The sequence below is a fragment of the Lissotriton helveticus genome, chromosome 7 (genome assembly GCF_964261635.1).
Source record: "Lissotriton helveticus chromosome 7, aLisHel1.1, whole genome shotgun sequence".
Lineage (NCBI taxonomy): Eukaryota > Metazoa > Chordata > Amphibia > Caudata > Salamandridae > Lissotriton > Lissotriton helveticus.
In genome coordinates, this window is record NC_136068.1 from 1,931,306,012 (window position 1) to 1,931,319,404 (window position 13,393).

At 46.9% G+C, this 13,393-nt stretch overlaps 1 protein-coding gene across 10 annotated transcripts in view; it reads left to right on the plus strand.

The window, feature by feature from the left end:
- Positions 1-13,393, plus strand: part of LOC144770929 (uncharacterized) — a 584,254-nt gene that overhangs the window by 87,849 nt on the left and 483,012 nt on the right. For all 10 annotated transcript variants that reach the window (XM_078655752.1, XM_078655753.1, XM_078655757.1 and 7 more), the window contains exon 3: positions 9,774-9,872. In XM_078655752.1, coding sequence (XP_078511878.1) covers positions 9,774-9,872 — 99 coding nt within the window. The remainder of the gene's footprint in view (positions 1-9,773; positions 9,873-13,393) is intronic.

Below are 13,393 nucleotides of genomic sequence, written 5' to 3' on the forward strand. Positions count from 1 at the left end.
ACTGATTAAGGACCGCAAGCAGACCTCTTTAGATCGAGGACTGCGTCGCACTGCGTAGCAGTGTGGGCGGAGCTCCGAGATTTAATGTTTTTCTTAGTAGGGGGCTTGAACCCACCCCTCTTCTCCATTGGCTGGCCTCGTGAATGCTGGCCAGCCATTAGAGGAGAGGGGCGTCACTCAGTTCATGCCCCGTCTTTTTCGGACTGTTTTTTGCAGTTTTTAACTCTGTGATGTCATCCATCACTCAACCTGCAAAAACCATACCCCCGAATGCAAAAATGGTGGCGCTTTTCTTATGCCATTTCGGCCCGACCGCCGCCGGAAGAAGTCGCCAAGTCCTCTGACCCAGCCGGTGAGTGCTTGCTTTTCTGCCACCCCCCTGTTCCTCGTTCTGCTCGCTTTTCGGCCCCCCCACCCCCCTGTTCATCGTCACTTTTGGTGTAGCATCAAAGTGCCTGTACCAAGACTGAAGCTCAAGAAGGAGGTGCACTGACAGTCGCGTGTGGGTACCAGGGCTGGAGATCAAAATGGAGGTGAACTAGCAGAGCCAAGGCTAGAGAACAAGATGGCGGTGCACTGGTGGAGCTGTGTGTCAGTCTCAGTGCTCCACACTGTTGATGATTAAACTTTCATTTCCCTCTCGTGCGTTTTCGTCGTTTTCCATCTCGCGTCACTTGTGGGCTGTGAATAGCTGTGGGGGATGGGGGCGCCCTGTGGTGGTGCCTGCCCGGGAGAGACCCCCAAAGGGCACGGCTGAGATCACAGGGTGGTATAGCTGCATGGGAAGAGATGTTTGTGGTCTTTGGGAATCAAAGCAGGGAGTGCCCCAGGTCTGGATTGAGGTGCACTCAGCGAGCTAAATCGGGCTCTGCATTAGAGCACTAAGGGGGTGGAGGGTGCAGTCTAATATGTAAGAGGATTGGTAGAGGTCTACGAGAGTCTCACCACCTGTGTGCTGGTGCTCCTGCTCACAGATTGAGGTGCATTGAGTGCAGAGCCGTGGATGGGTACCAAGACTGGAGCTCAAGAAGGAGGTGCACTGGCACAGTCATGTGTGGGTACCAGGGCTGGAGATCAAAATGGAGGTGAACTAGCAGAGCCAAGGCTAGAGATCAAGATGGCGGTGCACTGGTGGAGTCGTGTGTCAGTCTCCGTGCTCCACACTGTTGATGATTAAACTTTCATTTCCCTCTTGTGCGTTTTCGTCGTTTTCCATCTCGCATCACTTGGGGGCTGTGAATAGCTGCGGGGGAGGGGGGCACCCTGTGGTGGTGCCTGCCCGGGAGAGACCCCCAAAGGGCACGGCTGAGATCACAGGCTGGTAGAGATGTGTCATCGCCGAAGGAAGAGCGGTGAAAACATCTGCTGCACAGCTGGGGTCACGAGATGCTGTGGGGGGGCTGAGGGGGAATAGGTGGGAGACGGGACAGAAAAGAGATGGGACCAGGTGAAAGGATGAGAGTCGAAGAGAGGGTGAGGCGGAAGGGGGAGTGTGTAGAGAGAGAGGGCACCATAGAGGAAAAGGACAGCGAGGGCACGGACAGCGAGGGCACGAAGATAATAAAGAGGGGAAGTGGAGAAAGACTGGAGAGCCAGGGGAGAGAACTTGAAAACTAACTAAGGAAGAGCAGAAGAATGAAGCGTGACGGGTGCCGGGAAGACGCGAAGGACAGAGAACAAGGAAAGAACTATAACAAGCTTTGGCAAAGCCAATAGGTCAGGTGTGAGAAGTTGGCCTGATAGGTGATGTTTCCAATTCTGGAACCACCTGTTATCAGACCAAACAATCCCTTATGGTGTCTGGTTGTAAGTCAACCTTATTAGACAAGCTATCCTAGGGGTAGCATGGACTAAGCAGCCTAAAGGCTTAACTTAAGAGGTCGTGTTAAGCGAGCTGTTTTACCACATACAATCCTGTAATATCAAATGAAAGGACACCACACAAGTATATATTATAAAAATATATGTATTTATTACTAAAAACAATCCCCAGTATTCTTTATGAATAAAGGGGCACAAGCGTTAAATCAAAAGCACTGTTTAAACATACAAAGTTGCACAATTATGGATGAGGGCAGGGGGCCACTCAAACCATATACTAAACAAGTGGTATAAGAGATGCCACTCGAGCAGTGGTTAGGCCTAGGGCCTAGGGAATCGCTGGGAGCAGTCAGGACAAGCAATGCTGAAGTCGGGAATGGCCCTCGGGATTCGGGAGATGTGCGGAAAGCGCACGCACGCACCAATGTTAACCAATGGTGCGTAAAAGTTGTAAAGTTAAAGTTAAAGGACACTTCCGCTGAACCTAGAGGAACAAAACTTAACACACAGACCCTAGAGGTGTGCACCAGTGTGGGAACACCGGCGGAGCAAAGTTACCTCACCCACAGGAAGTGGGTGCACAGGGTCGAAGTGGCGTCGGGTTTTGACTCGCAGGCTCTTGGTGCTTGAAGCTGAAAGGGCTGCAGGCGGGTTATAGATGAAGTGTCCGGTGGAGTCCAAGGGTGGACTCAAGTTGTAGAGTACCTGAAAGCAGAGGGGACAGAGTCTGGGTCACTCAGCAGTGACCAGGGTGGAACCAGGACGGAACCAGGCAATGTCGGGCGCAATCAGGTGGTCGTCGAGGAGCTTCTCTCCGCTGTCACGTGGGCTCTGGGGCATCTGCGACATCCAGGAGCAGGTCACGATCTGTCCCACGCAGGCTCTCACCGTCGGTGCAGTCGGCTTCAAGTTTGGAGCAAACAAGCCTTGGCAAGAGCAATCCACGCGGGATCGGAAGATTGCTTCTCACTCGGACCAGGAAGGTCAGAGTCGGGGCTCCTTTTCAGGGGAGCTGGTGTGGATCTGGAGCAACCAGATTCACGAGTCTTCTTAGTTAGTTCGTCGGCACAGGGACCACTAGCCAGCTGGCAAGTGACCGGGCCAACGCGTTGAGCCAAATAGAGCAGAAGGGCCCCACGTAGCACTCGTCGAGTGTGGAGGGCTGAACTTCGGCTCAGGAGTAGCTCAGGGTGGGGGCTTCTCAAACCCCGGTGCACAGCTTCGAGGATCACTCGTGGGCTGCACGGTCAGCGTCTCGTGGTCAATTCAAGATGGCGTGCCCCACGCTTCCGGTCGCCTCCACGGGTCTCAGCTTTGCAGGGACTGTGGATCGGGCTGTTAGAAGGCAGGCAGGCTTGATCTCGTCGATCTCAGTTGCTCGAGTTCCGGCGGGAACTGCAACTAAGTAGACGTCGAGGGCTGGATGGTGCCTGCTGCTGCAGGGTGGTCACTCCTTGACCACAAGGGAGATTCTTCGGGCTTCCACGTTGAGATGGAGGGCGAAGGGTCCAGAATTTCGTTTCAAATGTTTCTTCCAGGAAATCTGATGTGCATTGGCACTGCTCCCACTCTTATTCGAATCTGGGGGGCGTGATTACCTGCTAGGTCCTCCCCTATGGGTGGGACCCAGGAAGTGGGTGGATACACCCCCTTCCTTTGATCCAGGCCGCCCTGGCACGAGGGCTGGAGTGCCCCAGAACCGGTTTGGCCGGATTATGCAAGGGGCAGCCTTGTGCGCCCCAGGCAGTGTCTGGTTTCTTTCAAACCTCCCTGCTACAATCCACTATCTCCTGTCTGGAGGGCGGTGACACCCTCCTGTGACAGGAAACCCTTTGTCCAGGACCCCTTTGGCTGAGTTTCGGTCAGCTACAGGGGTCCAGACATTTGTCTGTGGTAGAGGCATCCATTTTGTGGATCTAAGATCTTTGGAGAAATCAACCGTATTTAAGCAAAGTAACATGTCTTACCCCTCTAGAGGGGTGGAATGCTATCCCCGTCGCCAGAACTGGCGAGGGGATAGTATTCCAAATCGTATGACACCTTACACGACATGTTTTGATAAAGCCAAACCAGAGTTGCTATATAACCGCGAGGATTATAAGGCACTTAAGAGTATATGGTATGGCGTTATCCTGAAACAGCTTAGGGAGTTGTTCCCGACAGCTGCGGACAGGCTCAGCTCATGCTAGAGCTCCATCTCACATGAAACCACGCACTCTGCCTCCAGGATTGATGAGGCCTTCCATAGGAGTGGCTCACAGGTTAATATGTGTCCAGATATAGGTTTAGATATAGGTATACTATATCTAAGCAAGGGGTGATTACACCACCTTACCCCAGCTGAGTGATCAGCCAGTTGTGTCAATTTAAGAACCATCCAGGGGTGGCAAAAGATATGCTGCAGCCCCTGGTAGGCCTTGGTGGCCCCTATGCCCTGGGCACCTATAGTGCATTATACAGGGGCTGACAAGGAGTCCATTTCCAATTGTGGTATGTACCTAGGGTACATGGAATCCATTTTACAGAGAGAGCAGATGGCCTGGGGCCCTGATTAGCAGGGAACCAGGTCAACTAAGTCAAAAAACCAGCTAAACACAGGCAAAAAATCTGGGGTAACCATAGTCAGGTAGCCACCTTCCTACATCAGGTGTTGCCAAACAGACCTTTTGCTTTGTCAATGTTTGTTCTGTTTTCTCGTGGCTTTTGCAAAATCTAATTGTTGTGGGAGTTGCCAGGCCCACACCAATCTAATTGGCCAAAAGTTAATATATTTTTGGTTGTAAAAAAATCATACATTGCTACAGTAGCCTCATGCACTTATGGGAACTACTTTGTATGTAGACGCGCTCCATCTGTGTGTGTGGCTCTGTGTGTGTGTGGCTCTGTGTGTGTGTGGCTCTGTGTGTGTGTGTGGCTCTGTGTGTGTGTGTGTGGCTCTGTGTGTGTGTGTGTGGCTCTGTGTGTGTGTGTGTGGCTCTGTGTGTGTGTGGCTCTGTGTGTGGCTCTGTGTGTGGCTCACTGTGTGTGTGTGGCTCACTGTGTATGTGTGTGTGGCTCACTGTGTGTGTGGCTCACTGTGTGTGTGTGTGTGCAGCTGTGTGTGTGCAGCTGTGTGTGTGTGTGCAGCTGTGTGTGTGTGTGTGTGTCTCTGTGTGTGTGTGTGGCTCTGTGTGTGTGTGTGGCTCTGTGTGTGTGTGTGGCTCTGTGTGTGTGTGTGTGGCTCTGTGTGTGTGTGTGTGGCTCTGTGTGTGGCTCTGTGTGTGTGTGTGGCTCTGTGTGTGTGTGTGGCTCTGTGTGTGTGTGGCTCTGTGTGTGTGTGTGGCTGTGTGTGTGTGTGTGGCTCTGTGTGTGGCTCTGTGTGGGGCTCGGTGGGTAGCTTTTTTTGTAGGTGGCTCTATGTGTGGGTGGCTCTGTATGTATGTGTGGGTGGCTTTGTGTGTGTGGCTCTGTGTGCAAATGCAATAGTTCTCGCATTTGCGAGAGAGTAAGCCATTGGCATTGTAAATGACAATTCCATTTATTTATGTTTTAAAAACAAAAACATAAATAAAAATGTAGGTGGTTATTACTCACACTCTCTCTACTTTAGGATGCTCCAGGTCTTCACACAGGTCCACCTGCACACTTCTCCAATGGATCGCAAGGGGTCAGAATGAGCATTTTGCCAGTTCCCTTTTCCTTGCTTTTTCATTAGAACGTCTGCTGCATTATGTTGTCAGAGCAGTTTATTTGGACACTGAATCCAACCCTCCCTGAGCTTTGCCGTCCAAGGTTGAGGCTCCTAGATTCCTGTCTCACATATCACCAATCGCAGCCATCCATACGGCTTGAGATCGGCACACTTTGCATAGTGCACTTACAAGTGTCGGCCCCTTCCCTCTTAACTTTGGCCTGAGTCAAGTTATGGGTGGGTTACATTGCAGCATGGCTCATTGTCTGTGTTTCCCGTACATCAAGCCATTTCAGCCTCGTTCTGCCACATCCTACTTCAGTGATGCTATGCTTTTTTTTGAACTGCACTGTTCAAATGTACTTGTACCATGATCTCGCGTATCAGTTTAGTGTGCAGTGTCTTCGACCTCAATTTACTTTAGATTTGTTCAGTGAAGTCTGCTCAGTAACACAAGTAGCATCCATGATGTTCCTGGGATTTTGCATTGCCGTTCTTTTAAAAACAGTTTAATTGTTGAGAATTCCACTGGATAGCCGCCGCACCAAAGGGGTTAAACATCCTGGAAAATCTGTGTAAAATTCTTATTTTTATACTACAAGTGGTGAAGACATTAGAAGATCCATGTAAATTTGGATATATGTGCTTAACTTGACCAGCCGTTATATCTCTAAGAGGTAGTTTTAAAGTGCACCTCCCGGTATCAGAGGCTGACTGTGAGGAGGTGAGGAGGTGAGGACCTCACATGCAATTGTGGACTTCTGCAATATAATGATAAAAACCCTGTGGCGAATTTACTTGGAAGTAAATTTGTTCTTCGATCAGCGAACTGTTTCACAATCTTCTAGTTAAGATTTCAATGCTAAACGTGAGAGGGAACTTCCATTTCGCATTCTGCTCTGAATTTGAAATTGCTTTGGGTTTTCCTGATCTAGAACTTAGTGAGAAGAGTATGGCCTTAGGAGACGTTATTCAAATTATGTTTTTAGGAATAGTACAAGTGCATGAGGGACTGGGCAGGCTAGCCCTCCTGGTGTATGACCAGATAATCTTCTCTGCCTGACTGTACTTGTTATAAACGGGGATATTTCTAGGTTTGTGCGTTGTTCTTCCTGGAGCGATCACATGTTCATGTGCGTTTACATTTTACTAGTCTTTTAAGAGCAAAGGTGATAAACAGCAACATGAGTTGGCTATAGACGGAACAACGCAAGTCTAGTGGAATCATAAAAAGATTTTACGGTTCTGCAGCTAATTGAAGTTGGAAATGATCTACAGAAAGCTGGGGAGAATGCTTTTCTGCACATGGCAGATATGACCTCACTCAAAGTTTCACAGAGCTGCACTACCTCTTAATTACAATGCTTGGAGATCTGAACAGGAGGCTTGTAGCAAAAGCAGCACCTCACCAGCTTAGCTTGATATTGAAACTGGGATGAAACAAAGTGATGTGCGTAAGAAATGAGTGTATCGCTGATCAGCAAATGAGCAAAAATTACAACAGGATTAAAACAATTACACAAGGTATTAGAAAGGTATCTTGTCTGAGAACAAATGAAATTATACAAGAGGTCATTGATAAGGAGGACAGACCCTTTTACAAATTGATTGCAAAAGGAATTGATGGCATAAATGAAAATAATTTGGCAGCCATACTTTAAATGCTAAGTGGATGTTCATGGTTTACGGCTCTGCAAAGGCTCGGACATGTTACTTGAGTAGACCTTTATTTAAAGTTGTCTATAATCATTTGTAATACAGTCTTTCTTTTTTTCTTTAATTATCAGTCAGGGGTCATTAAGGGAGCACAAGAACATATTTTAAAGTGTTTTCTTCTCACGTTTACCATTTGAAGTAAGTACTGATAAGCTGAAAAAATATCAGCGTTAGTGATTTAAACAACAAATTCTGTAGCAGCAAAGACACTAAAATACCAGTCATGCCGGTTTAAAACTAGCTGGATGTCAACGCTGCTCAGAGCCTTCCACGATGATGGGTCTTTCTCACAGCCCAAGTATTTCCACCGGTTCCTAAGAAAGGCATTGCTGTGCTCTGGATGGGTAGCCAATAATTTAAATATCGGTCAGATAATACAGCGTGATGGTGGGGGTGAGGAAGCCTTGGAGGTAAGGCCTAATGGCCCCCTGATCTGAGCCTTTCCTCAACCTGTGAAAGTTGAGCCTCCAGTTTCATTGACACCCCTCTCACCTCCGCCCCCTCATTGCGCCCCCCCCCTAATTCCCAAATCTGGGATTTTCCTCTGGTATTTTTCTTTTGCTTTAAATCGTTCCGAAAAATATTACCCTTTCCTTTCTTGACTGTCTGTGTCAAGGCGCACTCAGCCCTAGTTGAATTAAGGATGATCCATGGAAATGCTCTGTCTCACCTCCAAATGCTTCAGAACTCTGTTGCATAGCTGTTGACTGAAGCTCACAGATTTTGTATGGCCGCTCTGTTCCCTATTTCAGCAAAATTCTCCATGGACTAAGCCTGTCGTCTCATTCACGACAACAGCCAGCATTGTTGAGGGAGTTTACAACATATTGGTTATCGAGTCAAAGTGAGCGGATCATATTCACCTTTAGGTGCACTCTTTAAACGGGAAAGTAGATGAGGCAAGACCGTTAATTTTTTTTTAGTTTAAGAAAACTGTAATCATGCCTCCTTACGAAGTGCTAGATTATCTTGACTCACTTATTCAAATGTATTTTGATAAGAAACCAGCGCCAAGAAACCCTTTTGGGTACACGTGTGCTTTCCAAGAGCAGCCTGCTGGAGGAGTGGAGTATTGTATCCTGTTCACAAGAAGGCCAGACATTCCCTCAGCCAACAAATGGAGGTGTATGCCTTATTGTCAAACAGACTTTCATAAGTGAATGTCTGCAATGCCCATATTGGAGGCAGTGGCAAAAATTGCCGATTAACTATTAAAAGAGAGAGGTCTGGTGCACTTTGCTTCCCCTAGCGGGTTTTACTTGCAGGGCTCCAGTGATGCTTTGGCATGGAACCTTTCCAAGACATGGAGGTTTTTATATGAACCCATTTACACTTTTTGTTTTACACTTTTTGCAGCCACAGCTGTAGCAAGGTCCAGACTACTGCAGTTGCTGCAAGCAGAATGAGGTCTGAATGACAGTCAGCCTAAGACCAACTGAGAACAGTGGAGTGAGGGGAACTGAGTACAACTGAAGGGGGATGAAGCAGACTAAACAGTAAGGCAACAGGAAGATCAGAGAGAGAGAGAAATAAAAGGAGGGGATACTGAGGTGAGACGAATCAAAGGAAGTACTTAGAGGAAGTGCGAGTTCATTGAAGGAAGGAGGGACAAATCTAGAGAAAAGGTGGGGGGATGGGAATAGAGAGGCACTAAAATGTAGGTGTATTAAAAAAAAGGTAAGAGGAAGAGTATTAAGGGTAGGTGGAGCTGAAAAGGGATGGAATAGATCAAGAGGGTTTGAAAAAGGAGGGAACAATAGACCAAGAGTGTTTTGAAAAAGGAGGGAACAATAGATCAAGAGCGTTTGAAAATGGAGGGAACAATAGATCAAGAGCGTTTGAAAAAGGAGGGAACAATAGACCAAGAGTGTTTTGAAAAAGGAGGGAACAATAGACCAAGAGCGTTTGAAAAAGGAGGGAACAATAGATCAAGAGCGTTTGAAAAAGGAGGGAACAATGGAGCAAGAGCGTTTGAAAAAGGAGAGAACAATAGATCAAGAGCGTTTGAAAAAGGAGGGAACAATAGATTAAGAGCGTTTGAAAAAGGAGAGAACAATAGATCAAGAGCGTTTGAAAAAGGAGAGAACAATAGATTAAGAGCGTTTGAAAAAGGAGGGAACAGTAGATCAAGAGCATTTGAAAAAGGAGGGAACAATGGAGCAAGAGTGTGAAAGCAGTAGGCTGAAGAGACCATGTAAATCTAAACATAAAAACTGCAAAGATGACGGGGAACAGAGGGAGCAACCAAATAACAGTAAAATTCAGGGAAAGAGACGAGAGAAGCACTGAAAGGATCAGAGCGCACCAAAAAGTAAGAAACTTAATAGAATGAACATATGTGGGATGAAAATGATCAAGGGCCAGTCTTATGTTTTCTATTTTTTATTTTAATTATTCCCATAAAGTGAAATTCTGATCTATAAAAAGATTGCCAAGAATATGCAAATAAAGTAAAGGCATAGGGCCAAAAGTGTAGGCTGTGAAACCCATTTGTATTAATTTTGAAGACAAATGTGTTTTTAAACCATTCCGTGCTTCACTGTTTTGTTCTCATTTCTGACCACAGGGCAGTGGCCGAATCCTAGACCTCTCGACGTAAAGAATGAAACGCGACCGGAGCGACCATCCCTTGAAGGGAGACTCACAAGAAAAGACTTGCGAGATGGTAGGTCAGCTAATATGTCAAGCATTTCCATTTTAAAATATAAGCTATCTTGGCCAACAGGAAAAACTGAGGGCCGTCAAATGACAGCAAAGCAGTAACCTTTATTTTCTATTTCCCTCTATTCTCCAGCCCCCTCCGGGCTAACAGCTTTTTGTTCTCACTCAGTTTACAATGTTTTATATTTGCACTTCTTTTATATCGTTATGATTATGTTTTTTACTGTGACGCTTTCTATCTTATTTCATTTTATTCAGGAATGTTCGTTATGCTATATCCTCTTTTTGTTATACACTCTGTTATATTGTATTTTATTCTCCTCTGCTTAGTCCACCCCACTGCCGATCATTGTAATATGTCTCACGATACTCTACTGAACGCTCTCAATGTTTAATCCTTAATCCTTTGTATCACTTTACCTTCTTTTCTCTACGTTGTTTATTTAAATTACTAAGGTTACATCACACTTATACCCTAACTGTCTATTTGATTCAGGATACTGTCCATTTCCTCCTCCTTCTATACAACCATATATACTAATTTCTCTGGGCTGCCCCTCCTTCACCTTTAAAGTATTATTTATTTACTCACATCAACACCCCACGCACTGACCTTATTCTTACATCCTCACTTGCTGAAATGTTATCTTCTACGACTACATTACTCCCTCACCTTCTGTGATTAATCAAACTCCACACACCCAACTCTCTGGATGAACCAGCTTTGATCTCACTTATTTTACCCTCCTCTTCCCCTTGCACCACCCCCCACTCCCCCTAGTAAACCAGTTGTACTTACTCTAGTGTCCTTTCTCTTCCCCCCCCTTTTTTTTTTCTTTTTTTCCTTCCTATCTCTAAACCATGCCTCCACTTACTCCTACACCTTCATTTTCAACACCTCACATCTCCAAATTTGGCCCTAACTCTTGGTCTATTATCTACCCACCCCATCTCTCTAAACATGGTAAAAAAAAAACTCAAACACAAACTTATCTGTCTCCACCCCGAAACCTTATTCGCTGATCACCATAACAGCCTTAACTCTTCACTTGTCACCAATTTCATCTTTTTCACTAAACGCCCTTCTAAATGGAAAAGCATATTCCTGGGTCACTTCTTGATCTCTAATTCACGCAACATCCCCTATGGTTTTAAACTCTCCTCCACAACATCCTCCTCCTTTCCTGGCGAAATAGACATCTTCATATTCAAATCGGGTACCATCCTTATCCAAGCATCTGAAAAACACCTCGATATCTTTGAACAACACTTTAACACCGTATCACAAACCCTCAGAGTACCCCCTAATCCGACCCACTATAACCCTCCTCCCCTTGATGCACCTCTCCCCCTCTCTTCCCCATCTCCAATATCCTGTCTCTCCGACCAATCCCAACTTCTAATGTCTGTTTCTCCTCTCAATCCCCTCTCCCCCCTCTCATCTCATTCTGATTCCCCCCCTTCCTCTCCCACTTCCAATGTTCTACATATCAGCTCCTCATCCCTTACCACCATTCAATCACCTAACACTACCCCCTCACCTCAGAAAACCCTTGATTCACCACCCCCCATTTCATCCTCTTCCATTTTACCTCACCTATCGGACCCACCCCAACCAACGCCCTCGTCTGCCTTCATTCCTCTCTCCCCCCATCCCTCCCTCACAATTCTACCTCCCCTCCTACTCCCAATGAAAATCACCTTGACACTACACCCCAAACCCTCATTCCATCCCCCTCCCTCTTAGCCTGTTCCTCTGACCGTCCCCAACTTCTTCTGCATTCATCCCCCCTCGTTTCTCCCCCCCCCCCCCCATTCGCTCCCTCTTGACTTACCACTTCCTTCTCCGGTACCCAATAAACAACAAATTAGCAGTCCTCTACCCCGAGTTACATCACCCCCCATCACAACCCCGTCCCAATCCCAACTTCTAATGCCTGCTTCCCCCCTCATTCCTCTCTCCCCCCTCCCCTCTCATTCTGATTCCTCCCCTTCCTCTCCCACTTCCAATCACCTCCACATCCTAACAACAATACCTCCTACATTCCCCTCTAACCCCCTGATCTCCCCCCTTTCCAAAAACACTCAAAACTTGCTCTAACCCCCTCCTGGCTTTCCACCTCTTCCTCCACTCTTCATTCACCCAACACATAACCCTAATTTGACGAACAGCCCAATAAACACAGACCCATCTACTCTTTTCCTGGCTTCCCCTACCACTGAACTTATCCTTCTGTCCCTCATCTTAGAGCTCTCCTCTCTTAGAAATGATATCTCACTCCTTTCAAAAACTATCTCCTCACACACGTACACCCTCCTCAGCACATCCACAGACTCCCACCTTAACCCCATCACCTGCAAAATTACTCCTCCTTCTAACAACCACACAACTGACTCATTACCCAATCAACCCTCACAAGCCACGACCCCATACAATACCAACATGTCCAATGAACCACAACGTGGCACTCAACCAACACCCACTGAAGTTAACAGCTCCTCTAACATAACTATCTCTCCATCTCTACCCTCAAAAGCAAACAACTCCTCTAACTTAACTATCTCTCCACCTACACCGTTGCCCAATCTACCCCCTAGTCATAAACATTCCATCCCAGTTATCTTAGGAACTAGAAGACTCCCCCTTCCGCCCTCCTCACCTAGACCTCCACAACTTCTTAGATCTATCCCCCCTTGTCCCCCCGCCCAATCGCCTGACCCCACTCCCTTTTTTTTGCACGTCGACTAGCTGCCGATCCACCTCATGCCCCACGCACCTGTCTACTATTCCAGTTTTTTTTAGGAACAAGCAAACTCCCCCTTTCTCCCTCCTCCCCCAGACCACCCCAAATACTCACACCGATCCCTACTTGTCCCCCCTCCCTTACACCAGTCCCCACCTCCCTTTGCTGCATGTTGATTAACTGCAGATCTGCCTCCTGTCACGCCACTGAAATCGCTGAAACCATTCTTAGCGAAAACATTGACATTGCCTTCCTAACCGAAACATGGCTCACCCCCCACTCCACTCCTATCCTCGACTTGCTTATCCCCCCTGGCTATTCTAGCATTAGAAAAGACAGAATTGACCAAACAGGCGGTGGTCTCGCCATAATTTTTAAAGCTGAACTTAACATCTCTCTAGTCAATCTACAAGTCCCTTTATCCTTTGAATACCTTTGCGCCGATCTCATCACATCAGACTCCACCACTACCCGGTTACACGCTATCTACCACCCCCCTGGAAACAACATCCCCTTTACGGAAGAATTGACTGATCTTATCATACAATCGTCACTCTCACATTCTAAAAATCTCTTCCTCGGTGACTACAACATCCATTGGAACAACAGTCTTGATCCCTCTGTCATCCTACTTAACGACACCGTTGACATCACCAACATGTCCCAACTCTGCCATACTCCGACACATAACAAAGGTGCCATTCTTGATGCTATTATAACGAACACAGATCTAGCCTCCCTCTCCAATATTCACCCCGTTGATTGGTCTGACCACTACCTT